At 48.3% G+C, this 23,652-nt stretch overlaps 1 protein-coding gene and 1 long non-coding RNA gene across 2 annotated transcripts in view; one reads left to right on the top strand and one right to left on the bottom strand.

Moving 5' to 3' along the window:
* Positions 1 to 9,434, bottom strand: part of ITGAE (integrin subunit alpha E) — a 48,537-nt gene extending 39,103 nt beyond the window's left edge. Inside the window, exons 1-9 of the mRNA XM_034752689.1 lie at positions 9,242 to 9,434; positions 7,430 to 7,539; positions 6,833 to 6,903; positions 6,144 to 6,261; positions 5,463 to 5,594; positions 4,730 to 4,854; positions 3,428 to 3,579; positions 2,555 to 2,708; positions 953 to 1,103 (exon numbers count right to left, since the gene is read on the bottom strand). Coding sequence (XP_034608580.1) covers positions 953 to 1,103; positions 2,555 to 2,708; positions 3,428 to 3,579; positions 4,730 to 4,854; positions 5,463 to 5,594; positions 6,144 to 6,261; positions 6,833 to 6,903; positions 7,430 to 7,539; positions 9,242 to 9,399 — 1,171 coding nt within the window. The 5' untranslated portion in view covers positions 9,400 to 9,434. The remainder of the gene's footprint in view (positions 1 to 952; positions 1,104 to 2,554; positions 2,709 to 3,427; positions 3,580 to 4,729; positions 4,855 to 5,462; positions 5,595 to 6,143; positions 6,262 to 6,832; positions 6,904 to 7,429; positions 7,540 to 9,241) is intronic.
* LOC117867555 overlaps positions 1 to 23,652 on the top strand; it is a 68,484-nt gene that overhangs the window by 19,803 nt on the left and 25,029 nt on the right. The gene's annotated exons all lie outside the window — the stretch shown is intronic.

The raw sequence follows: 23,652 nt of genomic DNA, 5'->3' as shown, positions 1-23,652 counted from the left end.
TACACCGCAATGGGGAAGTGCGGCTGCAGCATGGATAGGCGTCCCCAGATAGCTTTGTTTGAGCTAGCTCGCTAAATAGAGCGCTGAAGGCACAGCAGCATGGGCGAGCTGCCAAAGGATATACCCAGGGACCTGGATGGGATTGTACTTGGGCGGTCACCCTGTGCTGTCGCACCTATACCGGTACTTTTACCGAGCTAGCTTGGATGCCCCTCCCAACTGCAGTGTAGAGATATCCTAGGTGTGAAACCCTGGCCACATTGAAATCAATGCGCGTTTTACCATTGACTTCAGTGGGAGGAGGATTTCACCACAGGACGGAAATGGAATTCTGAGCTGTTCAGCCGCTACATGGCGCCAGGTGTAACTTACCTTACGCTCACAGCAGACGTTCCCGGCAGCACATTAAAGGATCTTATGGAAGACACGTCTCCGAGAAGCAGGGTCGGTAGTAACCCTGCAACCTACTGCGTACAAGGTGTACGTGACAAGAACTCGGAGCAGAACAGCATTCAATGGAAGCAATCTGCCCAGCCCGTGACTGACAGCAGAGGCACCTCGTCACAGAGCACTGGATCTTGGGTGCGCGTGTGCATCTCAGAGAACCTGCTACATCCCTCAAGCCCCTTAAAACTGGGAGTTGTAGTTGCAGGTCACTTGGGGCAAAGTATAAAAGCAAGGGGAGGCTGGATCAAACGGGGAAGGGTCTGTCTTCTCCCCTCCAGGCTGGCTCAGGCAAGGGGAGCCTCTGGGGAATTGTTACCCAGGGAATTTCAGCTGATTTGATATTTGTTTTGTTTTTCTGATGCTTTGGCAGATAACGAACAAGGTCTTTAACGGTCCGAGGGTTGGAGCTTTATTTACATTTATTTACAAAACCACAGCACTCCTCATTGTGCAGGCTACAGAGAACGGGAGCGTTTGTTAGTGGCAGGTCACTGCTGCCTTTTACCTGAGGTACCCAAAATATTTCTCTCCAGCACCGACAGGAAGCCATCCAAGGCTTCATAGTCAGGCAGCTTGAACAAGTAATCTTCATCGGGGTCCGAGGCGATAAGCTGCAGTTCTTTCAGGGCCCTTTGCTTGCTGAAGACGTCGCCGACCTATGGAGAAGAAGCCAACCCCTAGGCTACTGCAGGGAAGTGGAGCAGTTTTCACAGAGAGACACAAAACAAACAAATGCCCAAGAGATCCAAAAAACACTCAGGGCAACAACAGAGCGAGGTGTTTGCAGCCAGGAGCCTGGATTCCAGAGGGAATCCTCATTCTGAATGATTCATCTGCAAGGGAAGAGCTAATCTGAGCCATCCTTATACCAAGAGGCAAGGGAGTAATCCAGTTTCACAGACCACTTCCAACTTAGGCCCTAACCAATGCAAACCATTCTGCTCAAGAATTCACCTGAGCTCACTGGGTCAGCAGACTTTATTCTACACCACTGCGAAGTTCTGCTCAGAGTGTAACCAGACTGAACAGCAGATGGGACCATAAAAATAAATTAGCTAATTCATTGATCATCATCACCACCTCCTTACATTGATAAAAAAAAATTTCTCCCTAAGGATCATCATCACATTGGTGAGGCCTCATCTGGAGTACTGTGTCCAGTTTTGGGCCCCACACTACAAGGAGGAGGTGGAAAAATTGGAAAGAGTCCAGCAGAGGGCAACAAAAATGATTAGGGGTCTGGAGCACTTGACTTATGAGGAGAGGCTGAGGGAACTGGGATTGTTTAGTCTCCAGAAGAGAAGAATGATGGGGGATTTGATAGCAGCCTTCAACTACCTGAAGGGGGGTTCCAAAGAGGATGGAGCTCGGCTGTTCTCAGTGGTGGCAGATGACAGAACAAGGAGCAATGGTCTCAAGGTGCAGTGGGGGAGGTCTAGGTTGGATATTAGGAAACACTATTTCACTAGGAGGGTGGTGAAGCACTGGAATGCGTTACCTAGGGAGGTGGTGGAGTCTCCTTCCTTGGAGGTTTTTAAGGCCCGGCTTGACAAAGCCCTGGCTGGGATGATTTAGTTGGGAATTAGTCCTGCTCTGAGCAGGGGGTTGGACTAGATGACCTCCTGAGGTCCCTTCCAACCCTGATATTCTAGGATTCTATGATCACAAGAATTTAGTCACACACCCTGAAGTGTGAAGGTAGGGAAAGTTTTGCTCTTCCCTTGCTCTTGTGAGAAGTGCCATGTGGACTCCAGGAAATCTCACAGAGCAGACAGCACCTCAGGTTTTAGGATCTCATTCATACACAATAAACTCTATGGCACCAAGAAGAATGGAAGGCTGGCTGGGTATTTCAGACTGGATGCTTAGGCCACCCCAGATTTCCTCTCCATTCACCCTCTCCTTATTCCCCAGCTCACTACCAAAATTTCTGAGTACACGCATCAGCGGAGGAATGTCTTTCTAAACAGGTTGCCCTTACACATGTGGTTATCTGCGGAAGTTGCTGCTCCCAGGAGGCCTTTCCACTTCCCTCCGTCTAATTGCTTTCCACCTTTGAACTGAGCTATAGCAAAGGAGTTGGGCTCGCACGTCACTTCACACCTACCCCCAGGACGTAACGTTCGATCGTGGCCATTTTCAGGGAGCTCATCACATCCGTTAAGTTCAGTGGGTCCAAAAAGATCTCTCCATCGGTCATGACAAGGATCATCCTGCGAGCACCCTTGACCGAACCGCGGTTTTCATTGAAGATCTCATCTCTGCAGAAACGCAAACCCAGATGTGTTTTATGGAACACGCAACATGTGCGCAGCTGTATGTCTGTCAAGGTCATCAATGGGCTGATGGTGGCTCCCTGAAATTCCAGCATGTGAGAAAGTTCCCGCTACACTAACACGTGTGGAGGACACAAAGTCATTAGCAGATGGGTTTGTGCTGTTCTCCAGGGTAATAACGCCTAGCTCTTAAACAGCACTTCTCATCAAATGATCTCAGAGCGCATTACAAAGCAGGTCAGTATCATTATAACCGAGGGACGGAGAAGGGACATGCCTTGCCCGAGGTCACCCATCAGAACAGTGGCAGAGCCAGGAGCAGAACCCAAGTCTCCTGAGTCCTAGTCCTGTATTCTATCCACTACGCCTCACCTCCCTCCCCCCACTAGGCCAAGGGGAACTGGGAATCTGAAGGCAGGTTCTAATGTTCGTAAGGCAGCTGGGAGGGAACCCCAGCTCTGCCCTTTAACAACCACTCTGATGGAGGATACCTGGAACAGACCTGATGGACTCCAGGGGGAGCCACATCCAGACCCCCTCTGCCAGTGGGACCTTTGGGCCAGGGATGCACTATGAATGGAGGAAAGGGAGAGGCTCCAGGCTGGGAGAAGAAGACACAAGGGGGGGGATCAGAGGGTGTTTGCGGGGAGCAATTTAAGGCGAGATGTGCCAAGAGTATGAGTTCTCGAGGGTGTGTAACTCACAGCACGTGCTGCAGGGCAGATGCAGTCTTGGTCACAGAGCCCAGCTGTGTTATGTTATGGACCTTGGAGAGAACACTGGACTTGTTGCTGCTTTCCTGCAGGTCAAATTCAGTTCGGATCTCTGCTCCATACTGTACCACAGCAAACGTAACCTGGGAAAGGCAGAATTGGTTAGGTCAGGCAAGAGCCAAGGCAGCGATCCCCAGAACCCTTTCTCCAAGTGCCATGCTAAGCATTAAGTACAGTGGATGGGAAGTATCTCCTCAGCTATTCTCGACTCTCCATGGAGCACACAGTAGCTAGCATATGGATCCATTTCCCTCTGCTTTCATCACACCCTGTATTCTGGCAGCCCCTGCTGGGACAGCTCTGCGGGTGGGAGAACAGGGGGCAGCTTCCTTTGACTCAAGAAAAGTGATGCTGCCATTTTATCCATCTGAACTTCTAATCTGGCCCAATCTTCCGTGGCCCTGTAGGTCAGCCTCTCGACATTCCCAAGTACCAGGTTCACTGTAATTTAATTTAATGACTGAGAAGTCTTTCTTTCTCTTGTAGTTTATTTTCCTCAGTTGTGTTTCAAAGTACCGTGGGAGTTTCGCATGATACAATGTCTAAAGTACCTAGACTAACCCACAAGCAAGAATGAAAACCCACCCCCATGCTGATCTAGTCGCTCCTCCAACCAGTCTCCACACTCCAATTCTCCGTGTCTCTGTGTGATTTCACTCTTGCACTAAACCCCTCAGGAGAGACAGATTGATACAGAACCTCTGGATATTTCAAAATCCATCGTGTTAAAATGTAGTTATAAACTTTTAGTTTGCCCTTTAATTAGCACCATGCATCTGAGGATCTGAGAGCACTTTAACAATGAGCAGTCAATCAGCACAACTCTGCAAGGTACAAAGCCAGAGCAAAATGCAAACTGCACTGCTTCAGCATAGCTGTTCCACAATCAAATCGAAACATGAGTAGGAGGGAGGGCAAGAAACACAGATTCCATTAGCATAATTTCTCGTTAGACTTGAAGAGTGCTCAGACAGCATGAAGGTAAGCATAGTATAGAAGGAATCACCCCATTTTACAGAAGGGGACACTGAGGCACAGATGGTTAGTGAACTGCTCAAACACTAAGTCAGGGGAAGAGTTGAGGCTGGAATCCAGATCGCCTGACTCCCAGCCTTGTGCATAACCCAGAAAAATTTCCAGTATCACTGGGAAATCACAGCCTATTCTGTCTATTGAAACATGACAAGACTCTGAGACGCCTGCCCACATCAGGAGGAAGAGCAGAGCACACACCTCTGGGCATTTCCTCCAGAATGACGTCATCATGTTGAAGATGAAACCCTTGGCTCTTTCAAAATCCTCAGGCTCGATGCTTCCTGATCCATCCAGAACAATAGCGATCTCTGTCCCTGAGTCTGCTAGGAGAGTTAAAAGTAGACATTTAAAAGGACAACAAGACAGGGCAGCATTAGCAAGAGGTCAGGAACCCCGAGGACAAACCTTCCCCAGTTTCGCAAATTGGGAACCACATAATTCGCAGTAACGAAGAAGGGGAGAGGAACAGGAATTATTTCCCCAAAATCCTATGCAACACCAGGGGCTCTGGAACCTGTGTCCAAAATGGCTGCATTTTCGCTGAGCTTCTGTTGACGCGTCTCCCCGGTCTGCAGCTTCATCAGCACTAGAAATGACGGGAGTACCATTCTGGTGTAGCTACCGATTTTACCAGCGTGTCATCCAGCCACACTCAGAGTAGATCTAGTTGATATTGTATTGTGGTTTACACTTGGGAACTCCACCAGTGCTATACCAATACTGAGAGACTTCCAGGAAAAGCTCGGTTACTAAATTACTACTATGAAAGACACATCGCCACAAATCAGCCTTGATCTGCCACCTTTTGAGTATCATCCCTTTTCCTACCCAGCTCACTCTCAATAGTGGGTTGAAAGTTATTCAGCTCCCATCTAACACACCTTTCCACCCTGCTCCCCTGACTCATGAGACCACCTAAGCTAGCACATACCTTTGCATGCATAGCTGTTTCTTGAATTGTTGGAGGTGCTATTGCCAGCTGCGCTGATGAAGTTGTCAGTGTCAGTAACGTTGATTTTGTTGTTGTTGTTATTTTGGTCCCTGTTGTTAAATTTGGTCTCAACTACAGAACCAAAATTAAAAAGTTTTTAGAAACACCTAGTTTTAACTAACACAGGTTTTGATGCAGATATGTTTCTCTATCACAACCCATCCCCAGAGAGGCTCCCAAACCAGCATTTTGGCCTGAGCGCTAGGGGATAGATTTTTAAAGGTATTTTGATCCCTAAAGATTTAAATCAGTGGGAATTAGGTGCCGAGGCACTTCTGAAAAGCCCACTAGATGCCTGCTGGAATCCTTAGTCACTTAAATGTTTTTAAAAATCTGTCCCTCAGTGCCTGATCATGCAGGATGCACGAGGCATGTAACAGAACATAAGGACACACATTTATTAAAAAATGCCTAGGGCTGAATTCTACCCTGACATCCCCCCCGTACAACCCCAGTGAAATCCGCAGAGCCACATTGGTGATAACAGAGGGCAAAATTCAGCTCAAACTCTGGCGTCAGGGGAGCGGAGCTGGAATGGAACTGATGTCGTGGACAGCACAGAGGCAGTTCCCATTGTCAAGGTCCCTCCCCACAGACAAGTCGCTCGCTTTCCTTCCGTACTGATTTTGCCGAGGTTAAGGAAAGCCTCCTCTTGGAAGTCTGCTGTGAGCAGGGTACAAATGCCATTCAACTCTTCTGTGATGCTAAGGGCCGGGCGCCGCTTTTTCTGCAGGCAAGCCTGTGGGGGAAGGGAGGGCAACGCTGATACGTAATGAGCAAACTGACCGAGGACGTGCAAAGAAACCGACTGGCAACACTTCAGAATCAATCAGGCCAGGGGACCAATAATCATGCTGGGGTTGTGTTGGACTTCAGTGCTTAACCAAAGCAAAGGGTGAAGTTTCAATCAAGGACAGCCAGGAAGTGGTGTTAGATTTAAAACACGCACAAGTCAACAGGGCTCCAGAGGTAACAGCAGCACATCAGCCAAGTCCAAGTCTCTGCCAAGTTCAAACTCCTTCTGCTTAGCCTCCTTTCCTCCTCCCTCTTGGGAGGGATGGCTTCTGCCAAGCACTGTTTCCCCTGATGACTCAAAGGTACAGCCCTCCCCCTAACTGAAGAGAGGATTCTGTCCTCAAACCTCGTCACCTGCATGGAATGCAATAATGCTCCAGCCTGCAGGCCCGCTGACTGCCAGGATGCCATCAGTACACAGCAGTATTCGTTCCGATCCTTTATATATCACAGCAAACGGATACTGTACATTACAAACAGACATTCCGAGCCCTGAGGATCTGCCAATCACTTACCAGGATCCATTCTGCGCTTCTGGCTATAGCTATGCCACCATCCTGGATATTTTTTGACTTTTGAATATTTCCTAAACAGCATTAAAAAAAATAAAATTAATCAAGCAGCAAGGGGGGGAATTTAATTACATGGAAATATGCCTAGGTAGGTTTTCTAGCGCTGGTCATCTCAGCATTTCTCATCCTTGGGCAGACACGATACACTCAGGCAAAGGCTGCTAATTCCGTATGAGGGATTTAGGAGTAGCCTATACAGTTAATCCATTTGTTAATATGCTAAGTTCAACTACTATAGTGATGGGCACCCTGGAAACACACCGAGTTTTTCCATTGGTTCCAATGGGCTTTGAAGCAGGATTCAAATTAGATGGTCTCCAACCACTCAGATAAGCTTCCCCCCAAACCGTGGCAGTGTGCGTTTGGATTTCTTTTCCCATCAGAGCTGAGGGATGACCTAGAGATCCTTCATGCGTCAGGAACTGCTCTCTGCCTCCTGCCCGAGTCTCTCTGTGATGGCACACGTTAGCGATTGCAACGTCCCCATCCCATTCAAAACCAACTCTGAGCAACTACTGGGAAGACTGAGCCAGACTGTACCTCTCGGGACAACTTTCTCGCAGTAGAGCTCATCCGAGGTCAGACTACACTTATTCAGCCTGCCAAGCTGCCTGCTCGGATCATCCTCTACCGAGGAAGTGGCCAGAACCCTAAAGAAAATGGAGAAATAAGAAGGAGGGATGGGAATGAGGAAGTAGGGTCTGTTCTCATTGCAAAATACAAGGGAGAAGTCTATGTAACTCTGTCAGCTCAAGCCAACCATGATGGCTTCCCCTCTACATATGGGGACATATGTCACTGTGGTGTCTGAACCTTTGGGTAGACTTAATTAATCACCATCACGGCCAGACAGATATTTTGTAGTTCAATAAAGGAAGCGGGAGGTCTTTCACTCTCACTTCCCCCCCTGCCTTAGCTCGGCGGCAGCTCTCTCAGCCCAGATTTTAGTGCCTGGCTTTACAGCTTTTCCAGTTACAATGCCATGGGGTATGTGGGCAGTGCCAGCCAGTGGCTGGTCATATAAACAACCATCACTGTTCTCGATAGCTATTCTGCAAGATGCAATATGGTGTAAAGCCTAACATTTCCCGGTTTAGAGAAGAGCCTGGGATTGAATTGCCTATGGGAACATCTGCCAGGTTTATCCAATTTCTCTTGCAGACTCTTGGGGGGGGGGGAGGGGCAGGGGGAGTCTTCCCACCATTCCCTCCCACTATCCCGTCATTGTCACCAGTGGGTCCCTTCCTGTGCTATTAACAAGAGATGGGCAGGGAAGGCTTCCACCTTAATATGCTCCACCTCACCCTAGCCACCTGCACCTCCAGTCCAACCATTACCTACAGCAATGCCAGTTGCCTTAGCTGGTGGTACGGGGGGAAACATCATTAATCTGATTCTCTACCCCTGCTGTGCTGAAGCAAGCAGCACCTTGTCTGAAACACTAAGTCAGGTCAGGGGGGTCACGACCAAGCAATAGGTCCCAAGGTGACTTGCCCGATTCCTTGGCTGGAACTGAGGGGAGCCCAACTCACCTATGCAGTGGGCAGTAAGCAGGGCAGTCAGGCAGACCCTCCAGTCCTAAGAGATTCCCGCACTGCGCTGGGAAATGACAAATGCTGGGAGTATTGTCACTTCACTCTGCTGAAAGGAGCAGGGGAGTTGTTGGGGTTTTTTTGTTTTTTGTTGGTTTTTGTTTTTTACACTCCAAAGCTAAAACCAACCCTTCCTGCTCTATAGCTACACCGCTACTCTAGCTCTCTCCCCTACACTTTCTAGGTTGTCTCCATGACAACCCTTCTATCCACCTATCAGCACAGACACCTACTGCTGTTCCCCCACAAACCCAAGAGAACAAACACGGCAATCTCTAGCTGGCTATGCCGTCACATCTCACGGCAGCTGCTGGGGCTCAGCGACTGCTGCTGCTGCCTACAGATCACACACAGGGCCTGGAAATACACATTCTGGCAGGATGTGCAGCAGGAGACCAGCTGTCTGTGTCTGTAGGGGGGTGGTCTGGTGAAGGAAGTTGCTGTCTGTAAAGCACCAGGACTTAGCTGGGGAAAGGGCAGTATGGAATCCAGGGGCACTTTCATGAAGAGATTACCTGAAATGCTTTTAAAAAATACTCAAAAACCGTTGGGGTTCTAATCCATTGCCAGGCTTAAAGTGTACAAAGAATTACATCTCCACACAGGCAAGATGGTGCCTTGTAAATTGCTCACAGAAGCCCGAAAGAACCAGGGATGGGCACTGGGCCCCAGAATGGTGCATGGGAGTTCCAGAGGTGGCAGTGCCTTCCATACTAGAACAGCTAGTCCTACACGCCTGAGAGGAGCTTCGGGCCCTTACCAGGTCTTGCGCCCATCTGAATGCTGCAGAACTTTGGGCCAAGAGAGTGGGGCTGTGGGCGGCGTAATCCACTTCTTGCGGGTATCGATATTAAAGCTGCTCAGGGGCGTTACCGCTGCAAAAGCAAAAGTCAGAAAGGTGACTGGCAGGGTTAGCATTCACAATACAGCCTCCAGAGCTAATGTTCTCCCCTTGGCCCCCCTCCCTGCTCTCTCCCTGCCCCCACACCACGTGGCTGGTATAGAAACAATTAACAGAAGCAAGATTCTCCTTGTTGGTTTAGATTAAAGGGAACAAACAAGGCCTTTCTTGTCAGCTCATTAGAAAAAGGACACCATAACTCAAGATCCTATTATCTGACACAATGTGGCTCCCCCGATACTTCACTTTAAACAATGGGATAAGTAGCCCCTACTCAGAGGCTCATAAAGGGCAGGAGGACGTGTGGTGACGGTGACCCCGAAATATAGCCTGAGACAAGCCTGTAGTGTCCTGCAGCGCTCCAGACACAACCTAATACCAGGGAACTGATACCTGGCCACAGGGAGCATGCTGAGAGCGAGGAGCAAGGGAGGTCTGTGTGATTTTGGGGTAGGTTATTCACTGGGCAGCAGGACTCCTGCGCTTGAAATTAATACCATCAGAGCAGGAAACGTTGAAATCTAGTTGCAATACAGCTAGTTCCCACTGTTGCTTGTTGAGGGCAAGAAACCACTAGGCAAGCACTGCATCACAGATGCGTCTGAGGTCCTTTATCAGTGGATTCAGTGATGGTGAAAGAGGCTACTCAGATACAGCCAGGACAATGGCAGGATTTGCTCCCCCACCACCAGCGTAGCTGCCTACAACCCAGAGCTGACTAGACCAACTCCAAGGAGGGGAGAGCCTGGATTTCAAGGGACATTCAGAGAGGCTGAGGGCAAGTTAGTGCCAGAAGTGGTGGTGCGGATGCACATCCAACCCACAGAGGCACTGAGACCCAACAGCTCGTCTCACATAAGGTCCTGAACAGCCAGCAAATGAGAATAACCTCCGGCCAGGATTGGTGCCCTCAAGGAGAAACCCCTTTTCGTGGGCACACCACATTCTCTTCCTCGTCTCTTGGAGAGGTTCATGCCAGCCAGCAACGCAGCCCACAGCACAGGGACGTGCTGCTGTGGAATCTTCCCCATGAGTTGCTGTGACAATTCGAGCCTTAAAACGACCCAGACGGAAAACCCTGCATGGTCGCCATTCATTTGTTATATTTCACTGCCCGTACAACCCACAGATGTCACATCTACTCGACGCTCTGTAACAAACTGGAAATGTAAGACAAATAGGCCAACCTGAAAGACACATAAAACGTAGCCCCGCAAGGATACATATTGTGAATTACATTATTTGGGGTCTACTGACCCATCCTACATTTGACATGTTACGATAATTTGGAACATTTGGTTGTATTCTGAGAGAAGAGCTCAAACCAACTCTGGATCCAAATGCAAGCGGTGTCTGAAATCCACACCCAGGACAGTAGAATACCTAACTCTAACATAGCATTTTTCATTGCGAGATCCTGAAGCACTTTACAAAGCAGGTCAACATCTTCTGGGCACAGAGAGGTGAAGTGACTTGCCCAAGCTCAGCCAGCAGGCTAATGGCAGAGATTGGAACAGAACCCAGGTCTCTTGAGTCCCAGTCCAGTGCTCTAGCCTTTAGGCCACACTGGTCTCAGAACTGGAGCTCAATTTTGCAAATGACTCCAAACCAAAACTCCCATGGCTTGGAACAACCAGACCTCCAAATCCAGATATTGCAGTTTGAGCCCACTTCCAAATATTCATCCTAAGATTTGGCCATCTTCCCTCATGCTTTTCAGAGTGCGGGAGAGCCAAGGTCTGTTCTCTTTTATACCCACCCTCCTCCCACTGCCCTCCGACTCCAGTATTAGTGGGAGTAGAATTTGATCCTGTAGCTGTGCAACAAGATGGTGTCATTTCATAAGCTGGCTGCTACAATGTAGCGGGAGGGAGAAGTGAAACATTGTGGCCAAAGCTGTTTCCCCGAATTCTGATTGCTGCTTCTTCATATATAGACCCAAAGCACCCCAGGTCTCAGTGTGGGGGCGTTTTAGGCCTTGCTTCAGCTTCCTCAGTCATGCTTTAGCGAATGGCATGCCATTTCTTTGGAACTTGGCGGCCGGACTCGCCGCCCTGCTTTGCATCCTGCAGTAGCATTAAAACACCTGACTCCTGCATTAATGCATCAAATTGCAGCTATTGTCACTCCAAGGCTTTTGCCCCTACTGCGGGCTGGCTTTATGCCCCTGCCTCTTGCACTGTGTACAATCTGTTCTGGGGGGAGGGGGAGGTCTTAAACCCTGAGCTGAAGCCAGCACAGAGCCCTACCTTGGTTGCTGATTTGCTGTTTGCAAATGTAAATGCTCGCCAGTTCTACATCTCAAACTGTTAGAAGACGGAAGCCACAAACCAAAATGTTAACTTGAAATGGTCCACATGCGCCTCTGTATTACAATATGCAAGCCTGCTGAAATTGATGGAGATGCATTGATACGACACAGGCAAATATGTCCCCTTGTCACTATTCTACAATAAATAAATACCTTAGGGCCTCATTCTGAACTCACTTAGACCTGGTCTACACTACGGGTTTAGGTCGACTTTAGCAGCGTTAAACCGAATTAAGCCTGGACACGTCCACACAACGAGGCCCTTTCTTTCGACTTAAAGGGCCCTTTAAACCGGTTTCTTTACACCACCTCCGACGAGGGGATTAGCGATAAAACCGGCCTTTGCGGGTCGGAATTGGGGTAGTGTGGACGGAATTCGATGTTATTGGCCTCCGGGAGCTATCCCACAGTGCTTCATTGTGACCGCTCTGGACAGCGCTCTCAACTCAGATGCACTGACCAGGTAGACAGGAAAAGACCCGCGAAGGTTTGAATTTCATTTCCTGTTTGCCCAGCGTGGAGAGCACAGGTGACCACGCAGAGCTCATCAGCACAGGTAACCGTCATGGAGTCCTCCCAGGATCGCAAAAGAGCTCCAGCATGGACCGAACGGGAGGTACGAGATCTGCTCGCCATATGGGGAGATGAAGCAGTGATAGCTGAACTCCGTAGCAGTAAAAGAAATGGAAAAGTATTAGAAAAGATCTCCAAGGCCATGAAGGACCGAGGCCATAACAGGGACACACAGCAGTGCCGCGTGAAAATTAAGGAGCTAAGGCAAGCCTACCACAAAGCCAGAGAAGCAAACGGAAGGTCCGGGGCAGAGCCGCAAACTTGCCGCTACTACGCGGAGCTGCATGCGATCCTAGGGGGTGCAGCCACCACTACCCCAACCGTGTGCTATGACTCTCTCACTGGAGAAACACACAGGGAAGACGGTTCGGGGAACGAGGAAGATGACGATGGAGGTACTGTAGGTAGCTCACAGCAGCAAGGAAGCGGAGAAACCGGTTTCCCCAACAGCCAGGATATGTTTGTGACACTGGACCTGGAACCAGTAACCCCCGAACTCACCCAAGACCCTCAGGGCACACAGGAGACCTCTGGTGAGTGTAACTTTGTAAATATTTGTAAACATTACAAAAAAAAGCAAGCAAGTCTGTTAACGTGTATGGGGATGGAGCGGAAATCCTCCAGGGACATCTCCAGAAAGCTCTCCTGGTTGAAATGGGGTGATTTTATTAAGGGGGACATTCAGAGGCGCCCGTTCCTGCTATTCGGACCAGAAATGTTCCCCGCTGTTAACCACGCGGTGGGGGGGAGGGGTGAAGTGATCATCCCAGAGAATCGTGTGTGTGTGGAGGGGGGGGGGTGGTTTACTTGTGTTTGTGCCGCATGTTAACCGGGAAACCGCAGCCCCCTCCTTTTACATTGAAACCCCATTTTAAATGGACAACCCAATTCATCCTTGAGATGGGAAATGCGCTGCTGTTTGCAACCTTTCCCGCATGTTAAGAAGGTTAAATAAGCCAAAACACTGTGGCCTACGATGGCTGCCTGCAAGCCGAAATATGCGACCTTGTAATGAAAGAGTGTACCCATTGTTCCCTAAAATGTGTCTTTTTTAACCACCTCTCCCTTCTCCTCCACCAGCTGCAAATGTTTCTCCTTCGCAGAGGCTCGTGAACATTAGAAAGAGAAAACGTAAGACGAGGGACGAGATGTTCACGGAGCTGCAGATGTCCTCCCACGCTGATAGAGCACAGCAGAATGCGTGGAGGCAGTCAATGTCGGAGATGAGAAAAGTCCAACATGAACGAGAGGAGAGGTGGCGGGCTGAAGACGATAGGTGGCGTCAGCTTGCAGACAGACGGCAAGAGGCAATGCTCCGTCTGCTGGAGCATCAAAGTGATATGCTCGAGCGTATGGTTGAGTTGCAGGAAAGGCAGCAGGAGCAGAGACCGCCGCTACAGCCCCTGTGTAACCAACAGCCCTCCTCCCCAAGTTCCATAGCCTCGTCACCCAGACGCCCAAGAACACGGTGGGGGGGCCTCCGTCCACCCAGTCACTCCACCCCAGATGATCGCCCAAGCATCAGAAGGCTGGGCTTCAATAAGAGTTAAAGTTTTAAAATGCAGTGTGTCCTTTTCCATCCCTCCTCCCCCACCCATCCCTGCTACCTTGGCAATTATCCCCCTACCTCTGTAAGGAACTAATAAAGAATGCATGAATGTGAAAAAACAATGACTTTATTGCCTCTGCAAGCGGGAGGGGAGGGGAGGGTGGGGTGGGGTGGTTGGTTTACAGGGAAGTAGAGTGAACCGGGTCGGGGGGGGGGTTGGAGGGTTCATCAAGGAGAAACAAACAGAAGTTTCACACAGTAGCCTGGCCAGTCACAAAACTAGTTTTCAAAGCTTCTCTGATGCGCACCGCGCCCTGCTGTGCTCCTCTAACCGCCCTGGTGTCTGGCTGCGCGTAATCAGCGGCCAGGCGAGTTGCCTCAACCTCCCACCCCGCCATAAATGTCTCCCCCTTACTCTCACAGATATTGTGGAGCGCACAGCAAGCAGCAATAACAATGGGGATATTCTTTTCGCTGAGGTCTGAGCGAGTCAGTAAGCTGCGCCAGCGCGCTTTTAAACGTCCAAATGCACATTCCACCACCATTCGGCACTTGCTCAGCCTGTAGTTGAACAGGTCCTGACTCCTGTCCAGGCTGCCTGTGTATGGCTTCATGAGCCATGGCATTAAGGGGTAGGCTGGGTCCCCAAGGATCACGATAGGCATTTCAACATCCCCAATGGTCACTTTCTGGTCCGGGAAGAAAGTCCCTTCCTCCAGCTTTCGAAACAGAGCAGAGTTCCTGAAGACGCGAGCATCATGTACCTTTCCCGGCCATCCCACGTTGATGTTAGTGAAACGTCCCTTGTGATCCACCAGGGCTTGCAGCAGCATTGAAAAGTACCCCTTGCGGTTTATGTAGTCGGTGGCTTGGTGCTCCGGTGACAAGATAGGGATATGGGTTCCGTCTATGGCCCCGCCACAGTTTGGGAATCCCATTTCAGCAAAACCATCCACTATTGACTGCACGTTGCCCAGAGTCACTACCCTTGCTATCACCAGGTCTTTCATTGCCCTGGCAAATTGGATCACAGCAGCCCCCACAGTAGATTTGCCCACTCCAAATTGATTCCCGACTGACCGGTAGCTGTCTGGCGTTGCAAGCTTCCACAGGGCTATTGCCACTCGCTTCTCAACTGTGAGGGCTGCTCTCATCTTGGTATTCTGGCGTTTCAGGGCAGGGGAAAGCAAGTCACAAAGTTCCATGAAAGTGCCCTTACGCATGCGAAAGTTTCGCAGCCACTGGGAATCGTCCCATACCTGCAGCACGATGCGGTCCCACCAGTCTGTGCTTGTTTCCCGGGCCCAGAATCGGCGTTCCACGGTATCAACCTGCCCCAGTAACACCATGATTTCCACATTGCTGGGGCCTGTGCCTTGTGAGAGGTCTATGGCCATGTCAATTTCCTCATCACTCTCGTCGCCGCGCTGCAATCGCCTCCTCGCCTGGTCCGGGTTTCGCCTTGGCATGTTCTGGCTCTGCATGTACTCCAGGACAATGCGCGTGGTGTTCATAGTGCTCATAATTGCCGCGGTGATCTGAGCGGGCTCCATGATCCCAGTGCTAGCTATGGCGCCTGGTCAGAAAAAAGGCGCGAAAGTAGTATCTGATGGACCAGGAGAAGGAGGGCGGGAGGGAGGGAGGGCCGAGTGACGACATGGCGTACAGGTACAGGAACAGGGAGAAACACAAACAACTGTCACACATAATGGTCCCCCCAAAGATTAAACTGGAAACCCTGGGCTTAGCAGGCCGTTGATTTCACGGAGGAAGGGGAAGCAAATGAACACAGAACAAATGTATTTTTTACATCTTAAGGTGGCAGCCGACGCTGCAGCATGAGTGACAGCCATACCAGTATGACGATGACGGGTACCAATCATAATATGCCATCATCTGCCAAAAGGCAAGGGGCTGCTGCTGTGTAGCAATGCAGCCCCACGTCTGCCAGCCCCACGTCCGCCAGCACCCAGCATTGCCCTCGGCCTCTTCTGGGTGCTTAGCAGACAATATTGGGCAATTGGCAGAAAATAGTATATTATGACTGGTAACCGTCATCATCGAAACAGTAGCATGTCTGCCCAGGTGGCCATGATTGACAGCCATACCAGTACGACGACGACGGGTACCAGTCATAATATACCATCGCCTGCAAGGGGCTGGTGCAATGCAGCACTACGGCTGCCAGCCCCACGGCTATCACTCATGCTACACCGTCTACCGCCAAAAGGCAGTTAGCAGCTGCTGCTGTGTAGCAATGCAGTCCCACGTCTGCCGGCACCCAGAGGACATATGGTGACGGTGAGCTCAGCTGAGCTGAGCGGGCTCCATGCTTGCCGTGGTATGTTGTCTGCACAGGTAACCCAGGTAAAAAGGCGCGAATCTATTGTCTGCCGTTGCTGTGACGAGGGGGGAGGGGCCTGACGACATGTACCCAGAACCGCCCGCGACACTGTTTTGCATCATCCGGGCATTGGGATCTCAACCCAGAATTCAAAGAAAAGGCGCGAACCGCTTCTCGGCTCGAGCTGTGGCGCAAACGTAGTATCTGACGGCCTAGGGGAAGGAGGGAGGGGGGCCGAGTGACGACATGGCATACAGGCACAGGGAATTAAAATAAAGAACGGTGGCTGTGCATCAGGGAGAGACACAAACAACTGTCACAGACTGGTCCCCCCCAAAGATTAAACTGAAAACCCTGTTGACGGAGGGAGGGGGAAGCAAATGAATACAGAGAAAATCTATTTTTTACATCTTAAGACGACGGTGCAGCGTGACTGATAGCCCTCGGCATCTTTCTGGGTGCTTGGCAGCAAATACTGGGCGGTGTATGACGATGGTCTTCAGGCCTATTGCACGAGCTGCTGCTCAGGGAAGACTCTGCTAACGTGCGATGACCCGACTTGTAATAGGCCGGCTAACAGTCATAATACACCATTTACTGCCAAAAGGCAAGCCCCACGGCTGCCAGCACCCAGATCGCCGATGAAGGCTACCAGTCTACTGCACCGTCTACCGCCAAAAGGCAGTTAGCAGCTGCTGCTGTGTAGCAATGCAGTCCCACGTCTGCCGGCACCCAGAGGACATATGGTGATGGTGAGCTCAGCTGTGCTGAGCGGGCTCCATGTTGTCTGCACAGGTAACCCAGGTAACCCAGATAAAAAGGCGCGAATCTATTGTCTGCCGTTGCTGTGACGGGGGAGGGAGGGGCCTGACGACATGTACCCAGAACCGCCCGCGACACTGTTTTGCATCATCCGGGCATTGGGATCTCAACCCAGAATTCCAAGGGGCGGCAGAGACTGCGGGAACTGTGGGATAGCTGTGGGATAGCTACCCATAGTGCAATGCTCCGGAAGTCGACGCTAGCCTCGTACTGTGGACGCGGTCTGCCGACTAGAGCACCTAGAGCATTTTATTGTGTGGACATACACAATCGGCTGTATACAACCGATTTCAATAAAACCGGCTTCTATAAATTCGAACTAATTTCGTAGTGTAGACATACCCTTATACTGGTTAGTAATCTGGAGTAATTTCACTGATTTCAGGGGAGTTACTCAAGATTTATGCCAGTGTAATTTAGATCAGAATCTGGCCCTTTGGGAATATGCACATGCTACAGGTAATTAACAGGTACCTAATATGTAAACATATATTAAAACCATGAGGAATTACTAGTATAGAATATTACAAATTGCAAATACCAACTATAAAACTTCTAAACACACTAATTGTGCTGAGTATCAGCAATCCTCCTGGATTTCGTCTTGGATTTGCAGTTACACATTACAGACCTTAGCATCTTGGAATCACAAATAGTTCCTGGAGAGATATTTTGCAAAAAGAAAAATGTGCTGCGTGATGTTGGTATGTGCTCTTTGCACTCACTGCTTTGTTGCAGCCATTTACTGCAGTTCAGGTTATTTTGTGAATAGCCAGAATTGGTCCCCATTGGCAGGACGCATCACTCCGAAAAGAATTTACCTCCTTCACACACCGGGAGTTGTGTATTGGTTGGAAACAAAAAAAAATCATGCAGAAATGTATACACAACAACCTGTATGCGTACAGTTCCATTACTATTATTATTATTACTATTCAGATTTAGCCTGTATTTATGCTTGGCTGCACTGAGTGGCCGAGGTCCTAAGTATTCTTATTAGCAAATGAGACACAGTCAAAATGCAACACAAGTCCCAACACACAATGGACTGATTGTCTTTATCTGAGTGGCCGGGCTGGAGCAGTGAAAGCTGAACTTGTGTGGCTCATAGAGACGATATCAGTATTGTAGGGGACGATATCAGTATTGTAGGGGAAGGTGACTCATTTTTATGCAAGTGAGTTGTGGCTTTCAGGCCCCTGGTAAATTGCTGATGTTGCCCTCAATTGGGAAAGTTTGAACAGGGGTTGATGTATAAAGCAAGACAGCAGCTGAAGAGAAACTTCACTCTTCTAGTTGCATCAACACCCTATCTGTTGTCAGGGGTATTTTAGCCATCACGCCAGGGGAGATTTTTTTAAGGAGAGACTTGAAGATGAATAATGAATTCTTTTTGTGAGCAGGGCCTGCCTCTGGCTCACAGCTTAACTTTGCTTTATGTTAGCAAAGTCTTGAGCATTACTTTAGTTCAGGCCTTAGGCCTCATACCGGCCTTTGATACCAAGGTTTATATCTTAGGGCCTCCTCTTACTACAGCAGCCATCTCTGGGGTAGTCACACAGACATCCAGTGCACACAGCACTTCAGCAGAAGGGAAAGGCGAAACTACAGCCATGGGGCAAACCTCTATTCTTATGAATAATGCCATGGAATTCCTTAAAACTGGGAGGTAGCAAAGGCTGGAGGAAAGAACACGGAGCTGGGAACCAGGAACTCCTAAATTCTAAACACAGCTCTGCCAATGACTTGCTGTATAAACAAGTCACTTCCTTTCTGTGCCTTAATCTCCCCACTCTTAAAAGGTGGCTAAAACTGATCTTCCTCCCGCAGGGGTTCTGAGGAGTAAGGAATTAATGTTCAGACAAGACTCTGAAAATATGTTTTTGTGAAAAAAAAAAAGAAAAAACTTGTGCGTCACATATTAACCGATGCATGATGGACATGGTCCTCTCCTTATGGGCAAAATAGCGATGGAGTTCATATACAAGGGATAGAACTGCTAGAAAGCTCCTCAGCACATAACCCGGACATGCTCACACTCAGAGCTGAGCCAGGTGTTACCCTGATGTCCGCCTGGTGACAGAGGATACCAAAGTGCACTGAAGAGAGAAGCTCTGTTGTAGGCTAAGATGGAATAGAGGTCACTGCCAGTTATTCCATTTTAGTTCAAGTTTACATGAGTTAGATCTAGGCAGGGTAGGAGTTTGGAAGTTTTAATTAGTATTGTAGAAATCTCCATGCAGTGTTTACATGGTTAATAAAGATGAAAGTCACTTATAACTCTGAGCTTGAGCATGTTAACCTAATGTTAGTATCCTAGAATACACCTAACAGACAATACTCTACTCTTCAATGGCTGACCTATAAAAACTATTTCAGATGCATGCAATCTAACACACGCTCACAAAAATGATGTTTAAAGAAGATTAAGATTGCAAAGCCAATCACTCCGAATTTAGGAAATGCCAGAATTAATGTTACCTGTGCACCCTTAATTTGCCCCCATTAGGATTATGCATTCGGATACACATACTGTTTTTTCCAAGGGAACCCTGCCTCGTTCGATGCACTGGGTGGAGGATGCCCCCCCCGTGGGTAGCTGGGCAATATTTCTTTTTATCCTCGTCCTTCAGGGTGTGGCCTCAAGACTTATTCACCACACACCAGCCAAAGCCTGCAAATCATTTATTTCCTCCTGGACTCTTCTAAGGTCTCCTCACTGTGCTAGCTGAGTGCTTCACAGACATCCGTGAATTTATCTTCACGCACCTGTGAGGTGCAATGGTAGGATTAGCCCTATTTTATTAATGGGGGATTGAAGCACAGAGAGATTAAAGCCAAAATTGTCAATGTCCACTAATTGTGTGTGCCTAACATGAGATGCCCTGGGCCTGATTTCTCAGTGCATTTAGCATTTGTATAGTGCTTTATATGTTCAAAGCCTTCCTCCAAACAACTTCAGTTGCAGCTTTGTGTGACCAGTGCTTCTGCAAATCAAATCACACAGTCTCAGATTGAGCACCCATAAAATAAGGAACACAAGTGGCCAGTCCAGTTTTCCAGGGCAGCATTCAACTGCCTTCACCATGTGACCATTCTCTCTCTTCCTGCATTCTCCCGCCTCATTCACCACACACCTTCCAACTTTTGCCACAGATGAGGAAGGGGTTCTATAGACAACAGTCTCCTACACAAATCCTGATTCATCCCCAGAGCATTGTCCAGCCAGTGCACTGAATAAGGCAGGGGTCTTGTGGAGGAAATTGTATATGATCATGTCAAGATTGTAACAAAATACATATGCAGAAGGGGGCTGAATTAAGGTTGCTACTCCCTCCCCTCTTATCCCCTCCTTCGTTGCTTCATGTGAGTCAGGCTGATTCCACCTTCTCCTCCAAGCTGCTTGGGTGCCAACGGCAGGGACATGGAAAACACAGGAGACAGTCTCCCGGGTCTCACTTCTGGTGCTTGGTGACAAAAGAGCTCCGAGCTCCTGCGGGGAGTAGCTGCAAGGAGTAGCCTGGAAATGAAGCATCCTCAATTGCTCTCGGCCAGTGGTTTTCAACCTTTGGTCTGCAGACCCCTGGCGGTCCGCAGACTGTGTCTAAGATTTCCAAAGTGGCCTGCACCTCCATTCAAAAAAAAAAAATTGTGAATGAAAAAAGGTTGAAAGCCACTGCTCTATGCAGACAGGGCACGTGCAGTCCATTCAGCACAGAGGAACTGCATAGTGATGAAGCAGGATTAATGCAAATGCAATCTTCAGAGAATTTATCTGACAAACGGCAGCAAGTCTCTAAAGAGTATGTGCAAACTGTGATTTTTCAGAGGCTTGTTGCTTGGCCAAATTTGGGAGAATTTTCACAGGGATGGCAAACAGCATATCTTTGACCTCCACTCACAAATTTCAAGTCCCTGCTCCAAAACATAGAGATACTCAACTAAATGGTTGTAAGAATTCTCTAAGCTGAGCAAAACGCCATATTTGTCACTAATTTCATTCTCAGAAATGACTGAACAAGTTTTATTGAAACTTTCACAAAATAAATCACCAGCCTAGCATGGAAAATTTCAACCTGAATGGTTAAAGTTTTGCAAAAGTTATAACCGACTGAAAACAGGGTCTTATAACGGTCTCAAATGTCAAAAGTCCGTAGGTTTTTAAACAGCTATTTGTCCTCATGTATATTTAACTTCTTACTTCTAGAATTTCAGAGTGAATTTTCTAATTCATATCTGCCTCCTAGTTATATTATCAATTCTTATTTCCAAATAAAGGGCTGAGAAAGAGGTTCTCTTTTTATCCTAAATACTAAGTTCAGAACACTTGATCAGAGTTCAGCCAGTCAAACCTCCATGGGCAATGAATTTCTGAATGCATTCCCTGATTGGTGCATGGACATGTATCCCTAAGGATGCTTATAAAAGGGGGAGCTGATGGACATAAAGACATTGTTCCACACTCGGCTCTCCATTACAACAGTGTAAAGACAGTAACCTCACTGACTAAATATAGCTTTTTACCTATGTAAATGAGAGCAGAATGTTCTCAGTTGATTCATCATGATTATATAGTGCAGTCTATCTGTATATCCAGGCACTTATATGATCCTCACCACTATAGTATCTGAGCACCTACCTGTCTGTCCCCTTAATACAGCTGAGACCAGTGGATTTCACTAACATGAACTTTTTCTAGAGAATTGCAAGAACTACAAGACACTGAAATACCCACACCCACCCCCACCATTTGCTGATCATGCTGAAATACTAGAAAACCAATAATTTTGCAACAAGAACTTTTATACAGTGTATCTACGACAAGTGCTGAAACCTTGAAACTTCCAAAATACACTGCAGGCATAAAGCACTTTACTTGGTTAGATTAAGTGACCACCTTGAGTCCTCAAATTCACAACTTTCTTTTCACAGTCCAAGACTTACGTTTTCTAATGTAGGTGGGCAGAAAATAAATAAAATTCACTTACTTATTAAAAAGAGAAGGCATGGAAGGGACCTCATAACTCTGTTCCTGGCTTTCACCTGAACGATGCAGGACTGTAGATACAATATCTGCACTCTGCCTGCAGATGACTCTCTCAGGACTGCTGGTTGCTGAGACACGGGTTAAGCAAGTCTTTTGTGGATTTCCTAGTTGGGGTTTTAATGCGTAGCTAGCAAAATTAAATTTAAATAGAGACAACAAACTACAGACAGACCACTTTTACCAGTGCCTCTATCTGTCTATCTGTAGCCATCACCAGGGTATCCTTGTGGGTTACCTTTGAAAGCTGCTAAGTGAGGTATTCGCACTATCCATCTTCACTTTCCATGCTAGCTACCAGGAGGTGTCATCATCCTATGGAAATATCCTGGTAACAGAGTGGAATAAACTTCAACACACTCAAGCAGGGATTTAAAAGGTACGTCACCTTTCAGATGTGCCTCATGACAGACATTGCTCACTTTAGACCCAGGTTTTCCTCTTTCCCACACAATGCTGCTTCTCTCTCCCTAGTTAGAACATTGTTAGTATCAGAAAAGTTGGCTCTTGAAAGGGAAGTTTACTGAAAATGTAGGGCACGCGAAAGGAAACCTTATCTCTTCTACCCCCTGTGCTGCCAATCCTTTGCTCCCAGTGTCCTCCGTTTTGGGGTGTCTGTACCACATTTCATAGGGGCAAGGCCTAGGAGTCGGAAGGGTCAGTATGTGTTCATTAAATACCTGTGCTGCATTCTACTCTGACCCAGAGGCGGATTAGGAGTTTGTGGGACCCTGGGCCAGAGCAAGTGGAGGCCCCTCTCCACCCCTTCCACCTGTGGTCCCTCGCACTCCCCCTCCCGGTGCTCCTGCTAGGGAAATGGGGTCAGGGCACGGGGGCTTGCCCTGTCTCGCCTGCCCAGCGCACTGCTCTGACCTATTTTGTGACTGGATTCCAGCTGCACAGAAATAGCTGCAAGCAGCTGGTTCATGTTGGCAGAGACCTGGTTTCCCCACAGACTGGCAATGCTCAGGGGCTAGAGAAGTTCCATTACATCTGAAATCACTCAGAAAGGCAGGGAAGTAGAGGGAGTGTTTCTAGAAACAGGCTGGTCTTTCCCAGCTTGCAGCTTCTGTGTTTATTATGCCCAACGTTCTTGGGAGAGAAAAACGTACCCAATACCAAAAGGAGGTTAGTATATTATTACCTTGCCCTTTCTTTGCTCCCGTACCCCCAAAGGATCACAAAGTGCTTTATAAATATTCAACAACTAAGCTTCGTGGCACAGAGGGGCAGCATTATTCCAATTTCACAGATATTTGCCTGCTCCTTTTGCAGAGAAGAAATTACATCAGAAGAGAACGTTTAGCATGTGTTAGTCAGTGGGCGTGATAGTCTCACACACACACACACACTATCCTTGTCTGTCTGGCCACACTGTGACTCAGACAGTCAGCAGGTCTGAAGCCTTCTCAGAAATGAAGAGTTTTTAAAAGCTCCAGAGGAAACATTAAAAAAAAACCCAACCTTTTCTAGAATATAATTGTATTCCCCATGGTTGCAAAGCTCACTGCTAGTCACGAAACAACTTGCATCAGAGATCTGCAAGCTGAATTGGTGCAGAACTAACTCCCTGCAGCTTGTGCAGACTTGGCTGCAGCGTCTAGCTTTTCAAAGCTTCTCTTTCTCT

Source organism: Trachemys scripta, chromosome 18, assembly GCF_013100865.1.
Source record: "Trachemys scripta elegans isolate TJP31775 chromosome 18, CAS_Tse_1.0, whole genome shotgun sequence".
NCBI classification, from domain to species: domain Eukaryota; kingdom Metazoa; phylum Chordata; order Testudines; family Emydidae; genus Trachemys; species Trachemys scripta.
This window is presented reverse-complemented; position numbering and strand designations above follow the sequence as displayed.